This window comes from Kryptolebias marmoratus, linkage group LG20 (genome assembly GCF_001649575.2).
Source record: "Kryptolebias marmoratus isolate JLee-2015 linkage group LG20, ASM164957v2, whole genome shotgun sequence".
NCBI lineage: Eukaryota > Metazoa > Chordata > Actinopteri > Cyprinodontiformes > Rivulidae > Kryptolebias > Kryptolebias marmoratus.
Window position 1 is genome coordinate 8,525,847 of NC_051449.1, and position 27,675 is coordinate 8,553,521.

The 27,675-nt window shown below is 36.1% G+C and overlaps 1 protein-coding gene across 1 annotated transcript in view; it reads left to right on the forward strand.

Moving 5' to 3' along the window:
• Window positions 1-404: 404 nt before the first annotated feature.
• Window positions 405-27,675, forward strand: part of pth1r (parathyroid hormone 1 receptor) — a 45,298-nt gene continuing 18,027 nt past the window's right edge. The window contains exons 1-2 of the mRNA XM_017426092.2: window positions 405-1,625; window positions 22,974-23,076. Of these exons, the coding sequence (XP_017281581.1) occupies window positions 1,554-1,625; window positions 22,974-23,076 (175 nt within the window). The 5' untranslated portion in view covers window positions 405-1,553. The remainder of the gene's footprint in view (window positions 1,626-22,973; window positions 23,077-27,675) is intronic.

Here is a 27,675-nt window from a genome sequence, read left to right on the forward strand (position 1 = left end):
GGGAGCCATTGCCCCCCTGGCCTCCCCCCCTTTTGTGGCGCCCTTGTTTCTTATATGTCATCTGAGAATTAGTTTAAAAAAAAAGCTGTTGGAAGAAACCACGCTGTTCTTGTGCTTTACTTCACATTGGAGTTAAGCCTCAGATAAAAAAAATCGACATCTCCCTGCATTATGTTTCTGTAATCCAATCTAACACGATGCAACTTTTGAGAAACTGCAGGGGGAAAAAGTGGTTTGGCAGAGGCCCTGAGATCTGTTCAATGTGGAGTTTGTTTAAAGAGAGAGAGAGAAAAAAAAACTGTCATTTTTGGAGTCGTGGTTTATTCCAACGTAAGAGCGAGGGCACCAATGAGAGCCGCCGACGCTCCACCCTGTACCTGCCTCCTTCCCCTTCCCCTTTTCCATCCACACACTACTCACTACAGAGCGCGACCTGACGCGTAATGCCACATCTGGAGACGCTTCCCAGCGCGACAAACTCCAACTTCTGCAACTGCGCCAAATAATAAGAAAGAAAAAACACGCAGGCGTTTGCGAATTATCAGATTCTCTTGATAGTAAGTAGAGATCCTTGAGTCCAAGTCGGCGTTTTCTCTCTGTCTCTCGCTCTCTTTTTATTTTTGCATCACCATTCGTAAATAGAGCCCGTTTGGGACTTTCATACATTCGGCACTGTTAGACTGCCGCGCTTGGTTTTCAAGTTTTAGACCATTTCTGGGTAGAACACTTGATTGCATTCATTGTTTTTGGAGTAAAAAAGAGACTCAAAAGTAAGGGAACCGCGGTGCAGTTGTGCGTTTCTTAAATTTAATAGCACACTCCTGGAAACATACTCCCTGCTCTGTCACAAGATTGCTAATATTGACTTTTAAACGCAAAAAGTAAACCCTGTCTGAGATCCTGCCGCTTGCACCAGCGCGTCGATGGTGACATGAGTCAGAGAGGAACGGAGTTGTGAAATTCAACAGCCACTGGTGATGGAGTGATCCATGGATCTGAGCCTCACTCTCTTATTTTAGCAGATTTTTTTTATTTATGTGTGTTCTGATCCCAACTCTGATCTGGAAGACTGGATGAAAACCAGAAGGCGCACGGCTCCATACTGAAGTGTTTAAGTTAAGTCTGCGGGGAAATTATATATAAAAAAGGACCTAAAAATACAGCGTTGGTTTCTTTCCCTACAAAGAATCATTTGAACTTCCCACCGCAGTGAGAGAGAGCGACATAAATAGTTCTGACATGTGGATGTAATTTCAGAAGAGAGAAAAAAAAAAAACAGAAGAAGAAAAAAAAGACAGATGCAGGAAAATAAGGCGAGCGGGGTGAACCGGACCATATAGTAGATTATAGGAAATTAAATTTAGACGATTACAGAGTTATGATTTCAGAAGCCGCCAGAAGCACCGAGAGGCCAGATGGAGTAAAACGACACATCTCGCTCCACTTTGAAGAGAGTTAAGTAGATTAAACCGTCGCTTCTGAGCTCCTTTGGTGCTTGTTTAAACCGTGCAAGAAGAAGGACTCTTGGAAAGCAGAGTCGCCTCAGGTCAGGGATGGGATCCTCCCTGCTGCTGCTCCACAACCTGGACTTTCTGCTCATCTCACTCTTCAGCAGTTTGTGCCTGGTAAGTCCTTCCAGTTATTCAATCATGCAGCCATTTGTGCTGTTCTGTTTAATACAGCCATCATTTTTCCTGTAATGTTGCACATGAGAGCTGCAAAGCTCCAGATGTGCTTCATGATCGCTGACAGCTTGTCAAACAGAGAGCAGACTTCAGTCCTCCACAGATTTATCTGTTATACATTCATGTTAAGTGCAATCAGCAAAACTATTGGGCTAGATTGTTACTGAATGTCTAATTTAAGCCCTTGCACATTATGATTAGTGTTGCACGCTTTCACTTAATGTTGCTGTCTTCTCTCAGGATTAAGATTGAAATAAGAAGCCTTTCACTTCTATTACCTCCGTGTTCTAACTCTGCTGCATTCACACTTGAACTGCAATGATTACAAAACAATGTGTTTGATATCTCCTCTAGAGACAAAATGAAGTGGATTTAGGAGGGAAGCAAAGGTGCTGACAACAAACAGCCAGGATTACTGATATACTCCTGTTCCATTAGGTGTATTGCCCAACAACAATGCAATAAGTGTGTGTCTGTGAAGCTGAGTGTGGTAGCCTAGCTCCTGTAGAATTTATTGTGTTTGATACAGATTGTTTTAATTCTATTTTAAGATTACACCTGCCCGAACCAAAGCAATTAGGCCAAATTTTTCTTCCTCCAGCAGCAACTGTTTCATCTCTCAGATTCACAGCAGCATGGTTTACCTAAATATTGTCATAGCTGTCTCCATAAATTTTGCTGCACGCACACGCACACGCACACACATACACACACACACACACACACACACACACACACACACACACACACACAGCCACACACTCACACTGTGCAGGCAAACTGAGTTGGTTCTGTGTGTTTTGGCTGAGGTTGTTGTGCATTCAACAGGGCAGCCCGCCCAGTCTCTGAGGTACAGTGCATTTTCCCAGTGATGTGGTCCATCACCATACCACAGTGGACCTCTAGGCTCGTTGGTTTAGATGGCAGAAGAAAACAATTAAAACACAGCCGTGTATTTATAGCTGATTCAACATTTGTTCGTTAAAAGGCGCTGTCTGTGAGTGATGTTTGCCCGCTTTTTAAGTTTGGTGTTTATTTTTCGGTCTAAAAAAGTATTTATATTCCAAATTATGGCCATTTTAACTCAGAATGGAAAGTCTGCGTCTGCGTTTATGAGCAAACATAAGCCTTTTCAAGTCGAGACATCCAGTTGTCAGACTGCAGGATTAAGTCAGAGGCTCAGCATTAAAGTGAGGAAAATTTGTGAATCCTGAATGTAAATATCAACATATATATATATATATGGGAAGTATTCTCATTTTCTTTAGGTTTTTACATTCAGCATATTTTTCTAAATGAACTGACAGAAGTCGAGGAATAACTTCATTGTGTTCTACTCCGAAGCGGGGAAGAGGCTGACAGCAAACGGACAAAACGTCAGCTCACAGAGCCCTTTTTTCAATGTGACAGGCTGCCTCACTCAGTTATTACATTTATTAGAAGGAAGCAGTGCTTTCAGGAAACCTTAGTGGGGATTTAATCTCTACCTCATGACTGTGTTTTCCTGCGTGATGACTTGCACGTGTTTGGATTCTGAGTGTATCTGTGTCTGCCTGCTGTAGCCAAGCATTGTGCCAAAATATATCTGTGGGGATTGTCATGTTTTGTTGGGCACACGACAGTTTTGGCAAGATGTGGAATATTGTCTGTCATATGCAACTTTTTTATCTTCTTTACCCTCTATTCTATTATACATTATAAATTATGGAAGAAAAAGGAGTTAAAAACATCAGTTTCAAGTAGAATTATTATCATATTAGTGCCAAAGTAAAATGACTGATGCAGTACTATTAGAAAGGGCCACAGATGAAAGATTTTCATTTTTTACCAGAGAACAGTTCATCTGACTCTGATAGACATGATCAATCAGTTCAACACCATTGTGACAAATGCAACAAGAGAAAGCTGCACGCACAAACTACTTTTTCTATTATATACCAGTGTCTAAATTTTGACTACAGGGTATCAATTAAAAGCTTTTACATTATGCACGGCCCTTGTAATAACCTCTCAGAAAAGCTTTATCCATCTCTGTCAAATTTCCCCCTGCAGAACTTTGCAATGCAGATTAGATTGCTGGATAATCTCTTCTCAATCTGTCTCTGGTAATTAAGGGCTGCAGATATTTTCTCACAAATTAAGTTGAACTGCTGGTGCATTTGTAAAATAGGCTTTAATATTAAAATTCATTTTGTATGCCTTTTTTGAGTGAAATTTTATATGACTTATGATAATGTTTTTCCCCATTTGTCTGTTTGTGGAGATATGTGCACAGCTGACTGGGTAAGAGATAAAAGACCCTCGTTAAATTATTCCATAAATCACCCAGTGATTTAGATAAAATGACTGAAACTACTCTGTTTGATGACCTCTTTTAATTATTTATTCTTTGTAACATCAAACAAAATGTACAACAAAAAATAATACACAATACAAAAGATCGGATTGGAGATTATAATCTTGCTAATGATGAATTATTAACACAACTTATAATCACACAGTTTTATTTAACATACAATTTCAAAAAGAATTTAAGTTTTACTGACTTGAGCAATTTTACAAAACTGTATATTTGACTTGGTTATACTGTACACAGTGTAAATTAAACTTATTTTTTCCCTGCTTTTCAGCAGAGTTTTTCTGACAAACGCTCTGCTCAACTCTACACTACTTTATCGATAATGTGTATCACTTTCCAAAAGCAAGTGAAACTCAGACAGTTTAATGAAACAGGTAGATATAATTGAGCATCACAATAACCATAAAAACAAAATCAAAACACATTAAAAACAAGAATTCAAAACATACAACTGGCATAATAAAATAAAATACAATATAAAATCTAGACTTAATAAAGTAGAATAAAAACAATGCATTAGTGTACATGATAAAAAGATTAAATCATCACTAATCAGAATAAAAGTAGCAACGTATCTATCTTTTTAAAATAAATACGTCTCATTATAGTTTTCTAAGTTTAAATTCACTGAAACTTTACCAAGATGGAGATTTCTCTTCAACTAAGTTTGCACCCTTAAAAAAGACACCTCTCACATGTGATCTACTGTAAAACTTGCCTCATTTTGGTAACAATAATTTTGTTCTATGATACATTCGAGAGCAAGTTATTACATCAGGAAAGGAGGAGCTTCCTTTTTCATATGTTTGGCAGGGAGTTCATTTGTAGAAAGGCGAGGATTGCAATAATTCATAAGACTGTAGTATAATAGATATTATATGTATTTTTCCCATTAAGACTAGTCACCTCACTAAAACTAATAAGATGTTTAGCAATTACTTCCATTTTAACATCTGCACAAAAGAATAATAAATGCACAAACATCGAGAGAGGACGTGCTCAGATTAATTTTTATAACCATATCGTGAAATAACGAGGTTCTCAGGTAATCACACTATTTTTATTGACTTAGAAAAACTTGTTTTCTCTTGATAACTAAAATTTATTTCAGAAATCCTCATTTTTATCAGAAATCAGAACAGTGATGTTGGCCACTAATTCAAGTCCATACATGAAGGAACATCAATTGTTGATCGACGCATTTCTGTTACAGATCATCTCCAAGTGTCACGACAGCAATACTGAATGATGAAACTGTGAGAAACTCTCTTATTTTTGGTCAACAATCATCTCATTAGCTCAAGAAAAAAAGCTCATTTTCTTGAAATAATGATCTAAAACTAGCATGGTTATTTCAAGATAACTGACTAGTTAACTTGTGATTTTATTATTATTATTATTATTATTATTATTATTATTATTATTATTAATAATAATACAAGGTTGGTCATTCTCGGCTTCCAAAATCATTTATGCTTCTCAGCATTCAACAAAATTATTTTCATCTCAAGATAGATTGTGTTACAGCCATGATCGCAAAACGTTGCAGTTTCAAAGTTAAGGCTCAAACATTTTACAGAACCTTAGTAAGATGTCAAATATCTATATTATGGGATTAACATTAAACATCTTCCTATATGATGCTCTAATATGTGGGATAGAAAAATTCTGTAGTTTGTGATCCAGAGTTTAAGACCAGAGTCACAAAATGTTTTTGTTTTTTTTTTTACTTTTTATTTCACTGTTGCTCAATAAAAAATAGAGGTTTAAAGTTAAAAATACATGTTCAAAGAACCAAGTTAGGAATTACACACTAGTTACTGTAACACAACAACATCTTAAACAGCACCATACACTGGTTTCTATCTAACAACACTAGATTGACTTGCAGCACTTTTTTTCCATTTAAGCTGACTCACTTTTCTTGTGTTTCATTTATGTACTATACTGGATATAGCAAATAGGCATTGAGATCCCATTGTAATACTCACTGGAGATTTTCCGATGTTTTACCATTCTGCCTTGATGTGTTTTTGTTCAGCACGAAGCTCTAAAGAGGAGACGTTAAGAAACAGCGCTGCATTCTGAAAACGTATCAGTGGATCTAAACAATGAGAGTAGTATGACGTTAATATAACTCCACAGCTGCATATTTTCCATTTTCCTATGTGATTCTCTATAAGATAAGTATATGAAGTTCTACATGACTGCATATAGAAATTGTTATGTTATCAACATTTTAAAATTCTAATAGGAGATGCGTCATTCGTTTATTCATTCATGCTTCAACACAAAGTCTGAAAGTATAAAGTAGTACAGTGATAGTAATTTTATTGCCATTTTTTATTGTTTTATTATTCCCTGAAATGGTCTGATATTTGCTTTTAATATTTAGTCAACAACAAGTACAGTGGAACATCACCATTTGCTTTAAATAATTTATGTAAATTGTGTGGTGGTTGTACTCTAAAGATGTGGACAAATAATAATATTACTCAAAAAAGACTTTACAGTGACAGAAATAATACATGCTTCAAAGTACTTCTTTGTAATCAAAGTTACCTCAAAAGTCTATTTTTTCTAATTTCATTCAGAAGTGTATAATAAGAACCTGCCTGGTGTTTGGATTTACAGAGAGAGTTCAGACTGTGTGGACGTCCCTTTGATTCACGCTCCCACGATTATTAGACACATTAGGACAACAACACCCCGTCATGACACGTTAGGGTCAGCAACACTAAGGAGTGTCACACTGAGTCACTTTCTCATTGGCAAATCTCGTCATCATTTGCATCTAATACATATTTTAAAGCTAAATTTATGATGAAATATGCTGCAAGTATGGAAAACACAAGAAAATATTGAGATGAGTTTTTTCGCTTATAATCCAGCACCATTTGAAGAATAGTCAATTTCAGTCAATTACATGACCACAGTGACTCTTGATTACCCAAGCACACCCTGAAATCATTTCTCTTCCTGTTACATCTATTACATTCATGTTTTCATGTCATAATTGAGCTCCTTTTTTAAAAAGAAAACTTAATTTAAAACACTAATTAATGTTTTGGGTTAGCCAATTACTGCTAATCATAAAAAGCTGTGACTGAGCAAACATTGCAATAACTTGCCTGTCAAAGATCACTGTACATAAAAACAATTAGCAAAATAAAAGATGCTTCACAGTTTTAGCATATTTTGTATCTTATTTGATCCATTTAGTTTGTTTCTGGAGCTGAGAGTCTGTGGACCAGATTGCAAATTATTGAAAAGACGGAGAAATTCACATTAAGAGAAAACATCTTAACCATCTGGCTATATTTTTTCATGATTGATCATTTATAATTCCACATTCAGTCTCATCATTGTTAGTTATAAAGATAGACAGGGATGAATGCATTGCAGTGTTTTGTATAATATGGGGGAAATCATGTATGTAGATGAGATAAAATATACATTTTACACATATTCAAGTTTTATTTGTATACTTTTGCACACTTTCAAATCATTGGTTTTAATTTTTGTGAGATTTATGAAAAACAGCAAATTGTGGTCTTCATTGCCATCTGACTACATTGTGGCGTAGAAGGATAAAACATTTGTAAACCACCTTATTTGTCAGGGGTTGGCGTTGAAGTGATCAGTATTGAAGTAAAAGCAAAGACACATTTTTGGATCACAGTTAAAACAGCTTCTAACAAAACTGGACATTTTCAAGTGCTGTAATCAGCCAATTTTCTATGCTCACTGTTTCCGAGCTCACATCTCTCTGTATGTCATTTTCATTCATTTATACAGTAACAATTTACATCACAGCTAACTAAAACACCGGAAAGTTCAGTTTTTAGCCATTGGATATCTCTCTTACCAGAATAAGTACAAGTGGGTTCTCTCTGCGTTGTATAGCTCAGTGGACACTGCACAGCTGACAGGAATCTATCAGGAAATAACTGAAAACCTGGGATTTAAAGTACTCAGGGAGATAATGAGAAACTCAAAGCAGACAGGTTAAGAAGAGCAACAACTGGACTATGCAAACGTCACATGAAAAGGCTCCAGCTGAGTCATATCTGTGACCTTCTTTCCACAGGGCGATGGTTCTAACCACCTCAACACCATGCAGGCCCTCTTCAGTACAGCCGACAGTTGTCTTACAAGAGATCAAGAGTGCTATTAGTACTGCATGACAAAAAAACTGAATTAAATTGTTGCATAAATTAAGGATTAAAAAGTATTTAATCCTCATTAACCACTAAATGTCAACAACCCACTAGCGCGCTATCAGCTGTTGGTCCTTTTGCTGTGGACTGAAGTGCTGTGGAAAAGTGGGTGCTGTTCCACACATCACTAAAAGGCTAAGATACTTGTCTGTTGATTGATCTGTTTTACAATCACTGATTAATTTGTTCTGCTCTTCAATGCATTCCTTTTTATGTGTGTGAGACAAAAGCCCTGACAATCCAGCTCAGCAAACCCTTTAACAAAAAATCTGTGTTTCTCCTTCTGATGTATTGAGAATCTGTGCTGGTCTTTGAAGTATTTTATTTCTTTTAAATCTAACTTCTGATGTTTTTGTAGTAATTATTCGTATTGTAAAATAACTTTACCATGCCTCAACATCCATTGTGTATAAAAAAAAATTGAGTGACCTTTGAAAACAGACCAGAATTAATTGTTTATGTCACGTTGTTCTGAAGCTGCTCACATTGCTCTACAGTAAGACGCTTTTTCAAAAGTCAGAATGCATTCAAATTTTGACAAAACATAAAAATATGCACAAATTTCTCATTTAGATTGCTATGTTTTCTAGAATTATTAGTATTGCTCAAGTTAAGAATTGTTTCGATTTATACAAGTTGGGAAATGTTAGACATAAATTGATTTCACATTGTGTGTACTGTCTCTAACATTATGTAAACTGTGCCTGCAGTAAATGGTGTGTCAGTGAAAGAGTACCTGGTGGGGGTTTGGGACTATGATGTGCCTGACAGATGTGTCTGTGTTTAGGGTTGTAGATATTGATAGGTCCGGAGCAGTATCTCTGTCAGGTGGAGAGTCTGACTGGACACCTGTCAGTGGAACCTGGTCCAATTATGCTATTTCTTGAATTCTTATAGGTCTACTTGCAAGAAAACCACCTCCTTCTGTCCTCCTCCAGTTGTCAACATGGAGTGCATCTTGGCTTGAGCGCTGTTGTTTTTCCTTCTTCCACTGTCATGTTAAGCCATTTTCATTTAAGTGTACTTCCTAATGTTGATGGCATGTGCAGCATTACAAATGTTTGGCCATTGCTTTTTTTTTTTTTTCTTTTTTCCTCTGTCGACAGGGCAGTAGTTCTGGTCTCACGCTCCAGTACTTTACAGATTTGGATTTCTCTGGAATCAGCATTTATGTCAATTTTAATGAAAAATATTCTGTACAGTTTTTTTAAGCATTTAGACACATACTTTTTATAGCATTTTCATGTTCATTTCTTGTACTAGTAACAGCTGTCTGCTATGTCCCTATTTTAAAAACCTGCAGGTTGTTCCTATACTGGATGCAACTGTTCATCTCCAGAGATAAATATATATAAGAAATTCAAGAATTTCCTCCTGCTATACGATACTGGCTTTTAATAACTGTAGCTCACAGCCTGCCAGAAAAACTACTGGAAATATTATCTAATCAGTCAAACACTTCAGAACTCTTACACAAGTGGGTTGAATAATTTATTGCTATATATATATATTTGTCATTATTAGTTTTTAGGTTATGTGATATAAAAAGATCAAGATAATAATAAAGCTAACAATAATCATTGGAAGTAAATCTACAAGTGATTAACTTTTGGAGTCAACTTCATTTAAGATGGCCACCACAACTAACAGGTCGCACAACATCACAAGACTGCGTATTACGTCGCTTACAAGGTTTGACCAAACTGCTACAGCTTTATTTCTTTTCATCATAAGATGATCTTCATTTAACACTCTGCCATTAAAGGCACTGAGCGATATGAATTGGTTCAAGAAATGCTAGGCCTTTAATTTTTTTAATTGCGTAAGGCACAAAGAGTGTTTTTTTTCCTATAACTCTGTTTATTTTGTTGTTTGGTAATCATTAGGCTGGGCTGTATATACAGTATGCAGTAACACCCCTAAACCACCAAAAGCAAATTGTTTTATTTGAGTTTCCTTCACTGTAGCTGAGAAGAGATATAACCCTGAGAGTGAAAAATTACTTGTCCTCACAGAAAATAATGCATTCATAACTGCTTCATACTCAAGGTGAATTAAAAGGAACAGGAACAGAAGGTCAGGAAAGCTTTTAAACTTATGTTTAAGGTATTGAAAGTTGTTATGAGCTCAGAGAATACATTTTATTCTGTTCTTAATGCACAAGAGGAATTTCATGTTTCCGCTCTCAGCTTTGAAACAAGCATGAGTTTGAGTGGGATAGATTGAGAGGAAATGGAAATTAACTGATGCAAGAAAGTGGAAGATTTGATTAGACCCATCCTAATAAGATTATGTGCTTGGCAAATTTGAGACATCCTGTTTTCTGCGTTACTACAGCGTGTGGATTTGAGGTGTACAGAGGTGTGAAACTTCACAGCTGCTGTGAACTCCTTGTTGCTGTACACTGCGAGTCACTTGCTGTCGTCACTGCTCGGTTTTACATGTTTGCCTGGATTTTCCTGCGATACGCATGGGATTCAGCTCACACGGGCAGCTTTTTGTGGGAAAACACTCCTCGCACATGCTTACACACGACCTGCATTTCATTCACAGAGCGTTACAGTAACTGAGAGAACTTCTGAGATAACTGAAGAAAGGTTAAAGTTCTTGAAGTACACATATGTCTGTCCCACTATAAGTTTTTGTTCAGTTTTTGTGACGTTCGTGAGTCAAACCCATAAGGCATGTGTTAATAGGGGAGTCTTCAGTTTCACCAGTGTGGTAAGGTTATACCTTTGCTACGTTTGACTCAGGAAAGGGTCTGTTTTCTTAACTTACTTTGACCCTTGCTTTTTTTTTTTTTGCTTTTCCACTCGAAGAATGTGTAATTTAATGCCATGTTAGACCTCATTGAGAAACAGATGATGTGCCTTTACCTTAGAAACATCAGCAGCTAGCCTCCTTTTTGGCTGTCAGTTCAATAAGTTTTATTTCATTTTAGCATATAGTCGTCTTAGCCCTTATTTTTATTATCAGTTTACTTTCCTAAGTGGTCCTTTGAATAGTTTATATTCAAAAGATGATAAGCTGGAGACAACTTTTAATCACTCTAAAGAGGCATAACTAAGCTGCATCTGAAAAAATTGCTCACAAATCTTGTCTTTTCATTTTCTTCATAATAAATAAGTCAATTAAGAGGCAGATTCCCAATTTTGGCTGAATAATAGAAAGTTGCTGGATGTTATTATTTTCTAAATAAACATTTAAAGCCAATTTTATTGTTTTCGTGGTGAAAGGCTCTTTCAGAATAATGATAATGTCTCTTGAGTTGTATACTTGATGCATTCAAAGCTGAGAACACAAGCTGAAAAACATCAGAGTAATAAATTGTTGCACAAGCGGGAAAAAAAGTAGATCATTGCAACTCAACACAAGCAGTCAGCGACATACTGATTGGTTAAATGGGAACAGTTTGGGTGTGTGTGTGTGTGCTTGACTTCCTTGTGGGCAATATACTTGGAATCCCTGAGGAGCTCGGTTTGAGCTGACATGTGAAAATTCTCAGCTATGCAGATGTCTCTGCTATAGATGGACAATTCATCCACGGTCCCCACCCGTCACTGCTGGCAAGTTGATTTAATTGAATTTACAAACGGCTCCATTTTCATTTTATTTTCCTTAATGAAATAAGAATTAAAGTTTGTGGCCTATTAGGAGTCAATCCCTTAATTATTGAGAGCAGGAAGAGTAGGATTTCACAAACGTAATCCAGTTGTTTACGCAATTTGGAAGCGGATCAAATTCTGGGCAGGAGTGCTCCCTCTGTTTCGTTGCTTTTGCCCGAAGGAAGGCCGGGTTTCTTAAATAGACCTTTTATTAGTTTCACGGCAAAAACTCCGAGCCTTATGGGTTTTAAGTATGTACTTCACAGTTCTAAAACTTTCCAGCAGTAAGTGAGAAAAAAAAAAATCCCAAACAGCAGGGTGGAAATCTCAACCAGTTTAAATTTAGATAACAGTGCAAAGGTTTCCTGCAGTTTCCCGCATTAACTTCAGCATTTGAAGAAAGCCAAAAAATTTTTGTCAGAATATCATACCTGCAGAATAAAATTCAGGAAAAATATGGTGTTCTGAGCTGACAATTACAAATACATGTTTCTATTCTAGCTCAAATAGATAATGAACTTCAGGAGTTATAAATGTTTACACAAGTTCTTGTTTCAACAAAACAAAATATATGTTGTTCAAATGTTACTCTATCTCTTTCTGATAGATTTGTGACTGTTTCTTACAGGCTTTACGCAACTTTTTGCTCCAACAAATATAGTACTAAATGATGGAGAGTTTTGAATAATGAGCTTATAAATTAAAACAACCTTTTTAAACGAGCCCACATTAATGAACTCTTATTGTCTCTATTTGGTGAAAAGTCAGCAAAGAAATTCTTGCTGGAGCTCCTTTGTTGCATGGATTTAAGAGTTTCACATGTGCCCATCTTCTCTTTGTACACTTTTTACATCTTGCTCTTCCATTAATCCAGGATTTCAAGTAATTTTCAGTCAAATAGAAACAGAGTTGAAAGACCTCAGCACCGGTGACTTTGCTGTAAGTGGAAAGTGGGAATCTGGTGCTGACAGGTGAGCTGCAGCCCTCTCAGCTGGAACACGCTGTGTCGAGTGCAGACTGCGTCTGTTTGCTTTTTCTTAAACCACTAAAACCCCCGAGCATCTTCCATCAGAATCATTAACATTCGTTTTCTGGATATCAATAAATGCTTTTGTAATGTGATCTCTCCATATGTGTCTCTCTGCCTATAATCCTGAAAAATCTCAGAAAATCATTTCAAAACTGCATAGAATCAGTTTTGTGGGGAAAAAAAAAGCATTTTATAAAATCAAATAATCTGCAAGATGAAGTCATTTTTGTTTATTTTTTTGAGTAAAGCCAGGAAAATCTTACTGAGATACAAGATAAAACAGACACACATTCTGTGGTTCTCATTTCTACAGTAACATTTCCTCAACTGCCTAAGATTATTATGAAAATCAGCAACATATTTCCTCTAGGGCATTTTGTAAACGACCTTTAAAGGTATTAAAAAGCAGGGGTGTTTCTAAGGTAATGGTTTTGTGCAGCCTATTCCATGCCCAGGGAGTATTAACAAGAGAAAGTGTTTTATCAAGCTTTAAGTTCACCCTGGGGACATTAAAAAAGTTTTAAACATTTTTACTCCTGTTGTGAGTGGATACAAGGCTACAGGGGCAAATTTCAAGTTGGCAGGTTACCTAAAAGTTATTTGAATATTAAGTCAAACACTCATTTTTTTATGTGATGTATGATTATCTGGATTCACAGAAACTGCAATGTGTATCCATGCATTTGTTGCAAAACAGAATTAGGCTCCTTTTCTATTTACTTTAAGCAGGGATGGAGATGAATATATGAATCACATCATCATCATACTCTTGCACTGATCCAAGTAGGCTTTGTACTTTTTTATTATAAAGTAGAAATAAAAGCTCAGTTTTGGCTTGAGCATTTTTATTTTTAGAATATTAAAAATACCATCACATTTTTGGGGGCAATAGCCACTTAAGAACAAAAAGGTGGGAAAGTTGTATATTTTATCTACATTTTTTCCCCACATTTTAAGATCCTTTTTGAGTTTAAGATTGTAAAAGCTCCATTCAAAGAGCATGCAGTTGTATAAATAATTGTGCCATTAGCGTATAAATGTTCTTATAGATGGAATAATGTTATTATGTTAGACATTAACAAAATGGAAACATGAAACACAGAGATGTATTTATAACTTTTAATTTAATTCAGAACATCATCATAAAGACGTAAGTTCCACCCTAGAAACACATTAATGTTTATGATTTGGTTTAGTTTATTGAAAAGAGAGACAATGTGCAATAATCAGTCATGAGCCTAATTTAAGGACATCATATAAATGTGCCACATTTAGCCATAAAGGCTAATTTTCATTTGCAGTCCCTGACAGGTTGATGGTACAAAATATAAAATATAAATTATAGCAGATAAACAAAAAACTAATTCTGTAGTTTTTATTGTCTGTGGGCTTTTGTTTGATCTCTTTTTCCTATCTTTTGATCTTTTGTCTTGTCGTTTCTTTCACAATAATTTTTATCTTTCGTATACTCTTTTTTTTTTCTCTCTTCAATCTGTATTTGGGGTAACTTCCTTTTTTGCAAATCCTGTTTTCTTGTTGATTTTTGTTATTTGCACTCATGCCTTTGCCTCAAACCTGGGTTTTGTTTGCTGATTGCCACTCACCTCTTCTCTGCTATCATCGTCTCCTCACTCAGCTGAGGGTTCCTTCACGCTTTGCCGGGTCGAATAATGTAATCCTGTCAGTTTGTTCCTGTGCAGCTCTGTTCTGCTTAAATTATTTAGATTTAAGTTCTATTTACCATTTGATATTTACCGTTTGGATGAAACATGTATTATCCTTCACAGCTTTTGTTTCATGTTTTGGTATTAAAAGTTTATTTTAGTCTTTACCCTTTTGTCTGGTGACCGAGAATCCGTACCTTCCCCTCCGCCAGTTAAAGTCATGAAAGTCTGGCTTTTTGGTGATACTTTTTTTCGCTCAGACCCAAAAGAAGCACACATGTGAAGATAACCATAAATGCATGTGGTTATAAATCAGCAACAGAGACAAGTTTAGCATCTTGACAGTCATGGTGTAGCTGGGGAGTCATCGAAAGTAGGGAGTTCATGAATCAGTCACCAGCTCGGTCTTTCGGAGGAAGCAATTTTGTGTTGCAAATTTTCAATTTAGTTGAAGCAGCAAATTAACTGTGATGGTAGAGAGTTATAACGCTATGATTTAGTAACAGATCGATTTTCAGTTCACTTTAAAATGAGAAAAAAACAAAACATTTTTGTGTTGGTTGTTTGAAAGATTTGATATTCTTTTCAAAGAAAAAAAACATGATAAAATTTGAATGGAGAAAACCTTCAAATTACTTACAATCTTATATGATTTTAAACAGTACTACAGCCTTATCTAAACCCTCAGAAATTATTAAGAAATATGGGACAAAAAAACTTGTCAGTGTTTATATACTTTGTAACAGACTGCATAAGAGCATTTTTAACAGCTGAACAACTGATACCCATATGGGGGCATTATGGTATGTGTCAACATATGTCTAGTTTTAGAACTATTTGGAAAATATTAAATAATCTGTTGTTCTTCATGTAAAAACCACACTAGGCCTTGTTTGAACTACTGAGGGGGATTGTCAAGGCCTTTTCATTTTGCCTGCAGTTGTAAATCTATGAGACGAGAATTTCTTTTCTCTTCTTGTCTTTTTTCATTTAGATTTTCAATAATGTTTGTGACAAAATGTTTAAAAAGAATAAATAAAAAAGCCCTGCTGTCAAGGTGACCATCTGTGCAAGGTTTGACTTGTTAATAGCCTTTTCAACAAGTAAAGCAGAAGGGCGCAGTGTTAGCAGCCAATGAGAGACACCTTGGGTAATTAAGGGGTGCCTAATTAGCCCAGAATATTCTGGCTTTATTTGGTAGGCAGTCAGAATGGTAGAAACAGTGTCCTTGTCCTAGTTCTTTGCAGTCAGCAGGATACTTGATTTGCCTTTAGTTAGCTATGAAGGAATAGCTGATTGGAGTGTTGCCCTCTGCATGTGTCACCTTTTAATATTTCGTCTTCACTCAAATCTTTAACTATTTCAGCACCACTGATGGAGTAGAGCTCAGGTCTCTTCATCTATGGCCGAGGAGGCTAATAGTTGAAACTATTTGTTTCAACAATGGGTTAAGAGTGAACAATGCAGAATATATATATTTTTCTGTTTAATGTCTCACTTTTAATATTGTCATACTGTTCAGATCTAATTGATTAGGGTCAGCGGACCCTATTGTCTTAGCTTTGTTGACACTGCAACACTTTTAAGGCCGAGCTTAAACAAACAGAATTATCTGCATGCTGAGAATGCTCGACAACTTTGCACATTCAGTTTTTTTTCAGTCTCTCACACATTTGTTTTGTGAAGTCTGTGAAAAAGTAGAAAAAAACCACTCAAAAGCAAGTAATGGTAATTCTGACCACACAGCAGGATCCTGTAACAGAGTTCTGCAAACAGCATTGGTCTGTTTTAATGCAGAAGCTGAAACATTTGGAGCAATGACACAGAACAGCAGACATTTTACCTGAGTCATCAAAGTCACCTGATCTGATGTTCAGTTCATAGTCACCTCTGAACTTTTTAAACTTTTTTTTCGTTCAAAAAGAACAAACTAACAAACAAAAAACCTTCAGAAAGCTTTCAGATCATTTGAAGCTTAGCTCCGGGTTTGTTTTTACACTACAGTCTTCCATGAAAGTCTTATATAAAAAATAATGAGTCCATTAGAATGAGTTCATCCGAAAAAGAGCCCTACTTTCAGCTTTTACCCTCAACTATTTTGTGTTTTCTCAGTTGTAAGTCATTTTTTTTGGCAGATTTCTGACACAATTGGCCCACTCTTAAAACACCAAATTAAATATAAGATCCATCCATTTTCTTCACCCGCTTCTCCTTTCGAGGTCGTGGGAGCTGATGCCTAAGTCCATCACAGGGACACATAGAGACAAACAAGTCAAACAACCTTTCATACTCTTACTTACACCTAGGGACAATTTAGAGTCACCAAATAACCGAACAAACAAAACCTAATTATGTAAGATTGTATAATTTTACACATGATTCTGTAATGAAAACACAAAAATACATTTTTCAGCATCTAATTCTAATCTAAATGATCTGTTTTAGGTGAATGACATGTATTTTCTTATCAAAAAAATGAAAAAAGTTGCTGTCTGAATGCTAATAGTAATGCTGATATGATTTGTATCAGCAGCTGTCATTGAGAGGATTACAGAGTGATTTTGTAGCCAGACTGTGACTGAGACCATATCACGTTTCATTACTGAAAAAAAACTGTACAATAAAACTGTATAATCTCTTGAATCCATGAAAACAAAAAAACGTTTTGATGGAACATAAATAAATGTTAAAAGTTTACATTGATGGAACTTATTGTCCTGGTGTTGAAATCCACTGGCCTGCTGTAGCAATAAAAAATGACCAAAGCAACTGATTATTATGTAGTAGTTTTAAGCTTTTGAAGAAAATTTAAATAGTTGCATGTAAATAAGCATTGCTGCACAGGAGCAAAAGTCTTTACTTGATTAAATAAAATTGCTTACATATTACACAAGTTATCATCTCATATTTTCCAGAAACAAAACATTATTAGGTATGAATGATGCCTAAAAAAACAAAACAACAACAACACAATGTTTCCATCTGAGACAAGAGCGCTGTTCTTAAAGCTTACGACCAGAGCAGGGTATAATTAGGAGCTAAATGCTGCCTTAATTCAGAATGTGGTCTGCAGGCATTTCCAAAGGACAACCAGTCTTGTGGTTTGTGGTTTTTATCATCAAATGTAAAATTGCACAGTTGAAGAGGAGTGGCACTGACTCATAGAGTTCAGAATATCCAGGAACCTCATCCGCTAAAGCATTCATGTGGTACAATATGTCAAAAGCAACATATTCATCTTTTTTCCAGATTGTGGACCGGCCGCAAAAAAGTAGATTCAGCAAAGTTATAATTTTCGAGACCCCTCTATATTTTGAAGAGAAAAACACACGGGAAAGTCCAAAAACTCATGGGATCCAGCTTTTTTTGTTTTTTTGAAAACACGCCAACAACAAGGAAGTGAATGTTAGCCTATGGTGCAAAGAATGGCAAGTGACCAAAACAAGTACAGAAAACAAACATTGGACTGAACGCTCATAATAGGAGCGCTTTGTAGCAACCAGAGTAAATATTATTTGAGTATTATTAATCATCCATGTGATGAAGTGTGATCCGGGGAGTAATGTTACACTTTATAGCAGCATTAAAATCCTTTCGCCACTGAAGGATAAGCTAACAGAGAGAGCATTATTACATGGCTATGAGGTAATAGATAGATATTAATATGCTTAATGTTTCCAGTCAAAATGCTGCCAAATCTGTGATCAGAGGTTAATGTTTGACTGTCATAACATTTAAAAAAATTAATGAACCAGAATAGGACAATTTGTGGTTGTGAGTGTGTGTGTGTTAGTTGTTTCTGGCTGCCTAAATGCCCTTCTAAACAACTTTTGAATTGTTTAATCACTGATTATAAGTGAACTCTGCCTTGGAATGAAAACTAGTAATTACAAACCCACAAGCTCTATCTCACTCTTACACACAGACATTCTGCAAACACATACTGTAGGCATAAACTGGCTGCCAAAAGGTTTGTTGTTATTCATCTGCAAGATGTAATGTAAGATAAATTCTTGGGACATAATTGTAACTTTTGTAGCTTGATTTGCACAAAGACAAACCTACAAAAGTCTGTCCTTGGTATTGAGGCTGAGACATTTTTCAAGTGGCTCTCATCTCTGATTTGCTCCCGTAGGTTTCAATCAGTATCTGAATGTATTTTGTTCTTGTTGGAGATGAAGATGGAGAGGATTTTTTAAAACCCAGCTGCTGTTTTGGCTCTCAGCCAGCTATATGTGGACCCCTGTTGTCATTTTTTTGGAAACAGATGGAATGGCTCTGCACCATTGTATTCTCAGCAGTAAAACCTTTTCACCTTCTAATCTAAACTTGTCAGGCCATGTTTCCATGAGTCATTTAAATTAAATGAAGTTTTTTTTGTTATTTCACTGCCTAATTCTCTGTATTTTCCATCAGAACACATACAGTAACAAGCAGAACAAAAAGTTTTATTATTTTTCTACTGTAAGATGAAATTTTATTTATTTTTTTAAGTATTGTAATGCTTAGCCCTTCAGAAAAAAAGACTTAAAAAAATACTTCTTTTAGTGAGGTGACACTAAGCTTTCTGTCCACATTTGAAATACATCAGAAATACTAGGCTCCCTGTTGTTATCAACTTATGATATCTATTTCCTTAAATCACTAAAAATGAGATTTAATTCCAGTTTCAGCTCTTACGTTCCCATTTCACTCTTGACTTGGTGCAGATTATTACGCTCAGAACTCTGTGGTCTTTGTGGTCCATTTGAACTTTTTGATCAAGATTTTCTTTTGTTCCTAATGGAAATCTACCTCACAGCGCATTTAGCTCTTTGATTCACAGCTCGGCGTTTCAGGAAATGACTATGGTTAACCACAACTTTGGGAAGAAAAAAAAAAAAAAAAAAAAAAAAAGAAAAGTCTGAACACAATGACGGCAGCAAGCAGTGTACCAGAAACCCCAAGTCTCCAGTCAGCATATGTGTGCTGCATGTTCACATGACATATTNTGATCAAGATTTTCTTTTGTTCCTAATGGAAATCTACCTCACAGCGCATTTAGCTCTTTGATTCACAGCTCGGCGTTTCAGGAAATGACTATGGTAAACCACCAAAAAAAAAAAAAAAAAAAAAAAACAAGAAAAAGAAGAAAAGTCTGAACACAATGACGGCAGCAAGCAGTGTACCAGAAACCCCAAGTCTCCAGTCAGCATATGTGTGCTGCATGTTCACATGACATATTTTTGATTAACTATTGAAATCTATATTTTATATTATGTTACTTGATATTTAAATATCAACAAATGTGCACTTAGGATAATCAAGTTAAACTTAGACAAACATGTTCTCATTTAAAACAAAAATAACCAAAGTAAGGAGAAAACTAAAACTTAATCATAAATGTTGCTCCATATGATTCCATATGATATGATTCTCAGTCATCCAGGACATGGTAAATCCAAAAAAAGGAACCCCCCCCTCCATTCTGTAACTTTGTATAATGCTCTTGTGCCTAAATACATTTCTCTCTTCTCCTATTTTCTCTCATCAAGCTGCAGTTTGCGAAGACAAACACAAACTTGTGGTTTCCTCCAGCTGAGTTTGTATTCTAACAAGCAGTGATAGAAACATGTAGATGTATGCGATGTGTATTTCTCTCATTTTTATTTTGGCACACACTCAAGAGCAGTCGACAAAAAGAATACTGTGTTTGGCTTGGGTTGAACTGCAAAGATTAACATTTCCTTTTAGTTGACTTTCCAACCATCATCTAACCTGTAAAAATACATGTATTTACTTCTACAGATCATGATGACAGTGATATTTGTGCTTCTTGAATAATTTCACAATATTTGGTAGCCATTTTTAAGTTCCTATTGGTTGAACTTTTACCTAAACTAACACTGGGCAGGTATTTAGATGAAAATAGTGTTAACGTCTCTGGAGCTGTCAGTGGAATATTCTATATTGGCAGAGTTAGCACAGTAAACAGGTTGTATCTATCCTTGTTCGCCTGCGGTCAAATGTTCCATCTGTGGTTGTTTACTGTGCAAAACCATAAACGTCTCCATTCTAAAGCCCTATTCAGCTCTCAGACTGGACATCCTTATTTCTGCACTGAAAAGTAATGAAAATATTGATGGATTGAGGTATTGTGGGTTTGTATGGAGAAAACCCACATTAGTTCGCTAGTTTGACGTTTATTTTTAAGCCGACAAAATTGTTCACTTGCACGAGAGACAATGAATGTACATATTTTCTCCCCCAAATCTGGAAAATGTAGAAGGTCTGAAAATTATCCCAAGTTTACTGCTTTTGGTTATTGTTGTCAGTTTTAACAACTAGCTACAAAATTCTCTTTACATAGGATTAAAAATATTAGGCAATTTCTGCTTTTACTTTACATGTTCACAGACTTCACACATGTTGGAGAAACATTATGCACATTCTCCTTCCCAAATGTACTTGAGAGCTGTACTTATCACATTTAAAAAAACAGTTTAAATCTGTTGTATTGTCACAACATCTGCAATCGTTTAAAAGTTAAACTGTTTTTCACACATGAAGCAAATATTCCAAATTGGAGTCATTTGTTTCTGTTGTGGAGCAACAAGATTGCTGTGTGCATTTTTTATAGTGAGAGGCAACATTAGGCACAGTAAATGTCTGTAAATTAATATTCCTCTACATGTTATTTACTGACAATGGCATTTTAGAGACATAAACATGTCTTGTGTATATTTAGTTTTTTGACATGTATCATCTTTCTCTTCAAGCTCTTGTTTGAGCAGGAAATGGCTGTAAGACATGTTGAATTATATGTTTCAGTGTTTGTGATCCGTCTCTCAGTCTTGCTATCAAATAATTTTCCTTTCCTTAGTGAAGAGATTCATTTACCACTTTAATTTGTCACATGTCACCTGATCCAACAACTGAAGCCACAAAGGTAGCTGCTCTGAATAAAAGTCTGTCTTTAACTTGTAGGGTTTGCTCTGGATCACTAAACAAACAAAAAAAAATATGTGTTTTAGCTGCTAAAGTCTCTGGTTTGAATAAATGTTACTTTTTGTTTTGACTGTGGAAACATGATGTATCTTTTACTGGACTGAGAAGCCAATTATAATGAAAGCCATTAAATAGCAACATAAACATTACTTACTTGTGGACTGATCCATTATTTAGCCTTGAGCCCTTGGCAGTTTTTTGTTGGTGTGTATTTGTCACGCTTTGTTAAAAATGAATGTGACCATTTCAATACATCGGCATTTGTCATTGCCTAAAATTGATCTGTGAGCAAACAGTAAGTTGGTTGCTGGTGCAACCTATTGGAATGAAAAATGTTTCCCTGTGAAACCACCTGAGGCAATCACAAACACAAAGGCTACAAGTGTGTAATCTTGGAAATAACTACAAACTTCAGCTACAGCAAGAGAGACTAAAAATCCATTTATTTTCTTTACCTGCTTTTCTTTGCAGGGTAACATGGTAGCTGGTACCTATCTCCAGCAGTCATTGTGCGAGAGGCAGGGTAAACCCTGAACAGGTCACAAGTCCATCACAAAATCACAAAGCCACTTAGAGACAAACAAGACAGACAACCATTCTCACTTTCACTCCAAAGTAGTAGTCAGCAATTTACCTGACATTCATTTTTTTGGTCAGTGGGAAAAAAAAAACTAAAGTACCCAGGGTAAACCCACATGTGCACAGAGAGAACATGCAAACTCCACACAAAAAGATCCCAGGCAGGAGGCGAACCAGCGACCTTCTCACTGTGAGACAACAGCTCTTACCACTGCACCCCCATGCCGTCAAGCTAAAGATCTTCAGTTTAAAAAAAAAGTCAAAGTAAAAAGAAAAAGAAGTCACTTATTCTTATCTTTAAACCTTTGCCAAATACAGTAGCTGTGAAAACAGAAAAAAATACACTACTTAGCTCATACATGCTTTTGACAAATACACTGATGCAGTCTGCTGCAGTCTGACCTTCCAGATACAAAAAATGCTGTTTAACATTCCGGGCCACCATGTTGCTCACATTCATATTCCCTTTGATAAAATGTCAGTAGTGTTTCTTTCAGGCTATATGTCCCCGAGGGGAAAAAATGTTATTGTCCTGTTCATGTCACTATGAGCAGGGATACAAAAAGCAGTTACAGGGTATTCAAACAGCAGCGGTGCAAAAAAGCATGTCTGGGTATCATCAAAGCAATGATCTTAATTCCCTTTTTTTATATTAAAGCTAAGGAAGAACCTTTGTTTGGCACCAGAGTTTCATACATGTGTAACTAATTGTTTTATAGTACATACAAAATCTTTTGTATTACTAGTGATGTTGATGTGTTAGGATTTTGTCTGTATGATTTTGCAGAGCACAGCCTCTTAAAACTTTTTTAACAAATTTTATTATTATTCTTTTGTTTCGCAGGTTTATGGAGATGACGTCCTGACAAAAGAGGAGCAGATAGGCCTTTTGTTTAGGGCTAAACAGAAGTGTGAAAAGAACATCAAGTCAAAGGCCAAAGTTCCAGGTAGGTGATGAAAAATATTTGGTATTATGACTTTAAAAAACTGCAGCAATAATACTAACCTTTTGTAGGTATGTTACCTTTGTAAAATTATTATAAGATTTAATGAGACATTTCACTGCAGGCGTTAAGTGACTGAGGTGTTACAAAAAGATATTTGCATATTGTTTTGTTTCTTCATTAGGACAGAGTATTGATGCAATCCTATCGTAATTGCATTTATTATTTTTCTCATGCTGAATGAAATGCATTTTTGGAGACCTAAGCATGTACAAAAAGTCAAGAAATTTAGCAAATTTCTGATAAAAGTAAGTAAAAGTATTTATCTTATAAAGGCCTCAAAAATAGGTGTGGCAAAACGGCTCAATAGAACCCCCTGTTTTGGCAGCCCCAACAACTAGTTTCACTTAGAGCTCTGAGGTTTGGTACACAGGTGTCTATGTAAAGAGAATTCTGTCTCTAGTTGTTAAAACTGACAACAATAACGCCAACTTTGCCTTAGCCCTGCCTACTGAGAACAGGAAGGTGCATGTTTTTCCTCATGGACGTCATTATCAGACCAAATCAACTTCAAACTGTTAGACAACACTTATTGTAACATGGTATGTTTTTTTTGTATTGTTTTGCTCATGCAAGTCCCATTTCAAAGCCAGTTTTGGCTCTTTCCAGCTCTTATGTTTGAACAAACTCCTCCTGGAAGTTTAGGAGGTGATTTGCATAGGTTGAGGTATTAATTGTCCTCAACTGAGACACAGTTTGTGGGCCCAGGGTCATTCATCATTGCTTGAAGCTTTAATTGATGTTTGTTTGTGTTTATGCTGCAAAGTCACTGGCAGTCACACATCAATTGGAAATGATCGGTTTCTGTTTCTTTAGTCGATTTAAAAGATAACAAGGATTTTCCCAAAAGGACTTAATTAAAGAGAACAAATGCAACCCATAAGTCCATACTTCATGGTTCCAGAAGACTGACCAGAATCCTTTATTTTCTAACAGGTTGATAACTGGAAGTTGCTGACTAATGGGAAAATTCTAGTCGTGTGTGTTCCTTAAGAAGATTATTTGAAAGTAGACTAAGCAGAGCAATTATTTTATTTGTCAACACAGACTGAGCCACTGAGGAAGTTCTTCAGTGAATTCTAGCTCAAGAGTTTCAGAGAGTGCAGTAAATCCCCCTAGGGGGTTTACAGAAGAGAGCCTGCTACCTGCAGATTTTGGATTCAGTGCACGGGCCAGGGGGTGCCATCAGACAGAGGAGAAGTACCTGAAGAGGAAAGTGAGGAAGGAGAAACCAAAGTTCTTACTTATTAAAGGTTTCACAGAAACTGCATAATTAGTAGGAACAGAATGATGATAACAAGAGTCTGCAAAGACTGTTTTGTTTTCTTGACTGAATTAGGTTAGCACCTTCTATTTCTGCTGATTATAGGAGTTTACAATCTTATATTAACCAGCTGTTAGACATTTCTCAGCATCTGTGACAACCTAGATGTATGAAAAAAAAAACAGTTTTCAGGTTTGTTCAAAGCCAACGGCAATTTGATGTAGTTGCTTAGTAGTTCAGTGTGAACTAAATAGTAAAAAAAATAGGGGAAAAAAAGCTTTTCTCTCCATTGTCCTTTCAGTGCCTTTTCTGAGGCTGGGATTGAAGACAAAGCTGATCCTCAGATGTGTTTGTGCACCAATTTAGTGTAATATTGGTGTCGGGAGGGAGTAATTTTCCATCAGAACACATGCAGTAATAATACAGTAATCACTGCATCTGTGGTTGCTATATTATTCTCAGTTGATTGTTTTAAGGAAGGATTTTGAATTCTTCAGCCAAGCCACTCAAAATATTTTTCTCTTCGACCCCAGTAACATTGTGGTCGCCCAAAATTTTTTGACCCTTCACACGACACCCTTTGCAAATGAAACTCCTAATTAAAAACATACCAGACTCAGAACACAAAAGCTATTGTTGACTATTCCCTGTAGTCCCATTCCTGATGTGGTATTACCCAACTTTTTATGGTTCTGATAAACATTCATAAATCTCATACTAGATTAAAAAAAATTAAGAATATCTACAGCAGAGAACTTTGGGGGCTGAAAAGCTTCCTAAGGAGTCCAAAGGTCCCAATGCAGAGCAGAGAATATGGTCAAATATCTGCGTTTTTTTAGGAGAATCTGTTGCTTATGTTACCAACTATATTGTAAATCTTTTCTGACATATGAAGTGATTTGCAGTCCCCTTGTCATACGGCAAACTGAACAATTGAACACTTTTTGTCAATTTGACATCTTGAGAAATTTGATGTTAGTGTTTTAAACACATAATGCCTCAAAAGAGCTTTATTGTCCATTAAAGGTTTATGTGATTGCTTTAAAACATCTCTGACTCTAGCTTCACATAAAAAACAGCTTTTCACATAAAAAAAAATTAAAAAAATAAAGTCGATATTCTGGTTTTCAAATGAACACGATGCCAAATTTCAATCAAAGGCTTCACAGTGAATGGTTTGCTTAGACTTGCATAAATTTTAACAGGAAAAATTGCATATTAGGAGACATTACTGTAAATGTATTAGAGTTAGCCAAAACTGTGTTTTTCATCTGCAGTCTCTGGACAAGTGTTAGAAGTAGGAAAACAGCTGAAAACAGGACACAAAAAATATTATTTTAGAATATAAAATGGAATTATATGTTCATTGTGGTGATTAAAAAAATGCTACTAACTTGCCAAATGGTTTTCTTTAGGTTTATTATTTCAGAATTTCACAATGTTTTTTTTTTTATGTCAAACTGTCGGATGTTTTTTCATTTTTATTTGTTTGTTTGGAATGTCATCAAGAAACAAATCAGGGGTATTAAGGCTCTTTTGAACAGATATTTTAATCTGGAAGTGAACATTAACTTTTCAGGAGCAGGTTATATGCTCAGTGCGTGTTGCCATAGTGATAAAGCCTGGATTAAAGAGACATGATTTTGTGACACTGAAAAAAAACCTCCAAGTTCAACATACCTGGCTAAGACATTAATCCCTGTTTGCAGAACAGCCCTCTAGTGGAGCTCTTTCCAGCCTCTATCAGTGTGTGTGTGTGTGTGTGTGCCACTCTGGCTGCTAGGATGGAGCAGTATTATTTACTAATGTTTATATCAAAATCTGATTAATTAAGAAACTGAGCTCCAGAAAGCTTTCATCCATCCATCTATCCATCCATTATCTGTCACTTTATTCTGGAGTCTGGTCACGGGGGCAGCAGCTTGAGCAGGGAAGCCCAGACATCTCTCTCCGCAAGGCGTTCAAGGCGTTCCCAGATCAGCCGAGAGACACAGTGTCTCCAGCGTGTCCTGGGTCTTCCCTGGGGTCTCCTCCCAGTTGGACATGCCCAGAACACCTCCCTAGGGAAGCGTCTAGGCTTCTGATGAAAAAATATTAAATAATTAGCACAGTGAATTACTTAACAATGTTATTATAAAATGTAATAAACTCAAAGAGGTCAAATATTTATCTTTTTTTATAATGGAAGGCTTGTTTAGCATTTCTGCTTTCATTAGTGTGTGTTTGAGGGTATGAGTGAGAATCTAGGTTAAAGACACAATCAGAGCAAGATGTTTACATTTACTTTCGCATCAGACATTAAATGGTAAACAGTTTACGGCACCTAACTGACTCCGTCTGTAATCTGCCAACTAGTAAAAGCACTGAACTTCTCACCATCCTCTAGGAACTTTTGCACAAAGTGTATTGAGTTCAGAGCTGATTCTGAGTTTGTACCTCCTCAGTTCATGATCTTCCCTCCTCTGAATACGTGTAAATCCCTTCAGTTTGAGATGTGAGTGACGAAGGTGAAGAAAAATATCAAGAGTGAGGAGTTAATCGTAAGCATTTAACAAAATATGACATCCTTTCTCTCGCCCTTCACTGTAAGCAGCATCAGTTAAATCCGATTCGTTTCACAGCTGTATCACCTGTCTTTCTTCAAATCTCAGTTGGTTTTTTTGTCTTCTTTGTCAGATTAACATGACTGTGCAAATGTCATGTCATAAATCTAATTTTATTTCAGTTTAGAATGTGGCGTCATGTTTGACAGTTGCCAAAAACTAATTCTGTCAAGGATAAACCTGTGCATACATCTCATGGGTCTGTTTAGACAGAGCTGCTTAAATCCCCCAAAGCCTGCATGAGTGCAGTGTGATTTTACATTGGAGTACTTCTCATGAGTAGTAACATCTGCTGTCCTCATTTACGTCATCTGGGCCAATCTAAGTCATAGATTTTGTCATTTTGGCAGCCTTCATATTAACAACCTTTAGGCAGTTGTTTAAGGTAAACAACAACAGCTCTTAATTTAAAACAAAGATGAAAAAAACTCATTTATATTTAGTTCTCATGTCCATAATGCATGAATCAAATCTCCAGAAAATTGCTTTCTTCAAAAATTTAAGGAAATTGGGATAGTATTATCCCAATTCACAGCAAAATTAAAAATGATTTGCTCCGTTTGAATGTCAGTGCTGCATTTTATTAACATATTTTCATGTCTGTAAATCAGAGGGGATTTTGACTCAAGACTTGGACTAACAAGTCCATCAGGAATGTTTGACAGGAACTCTACC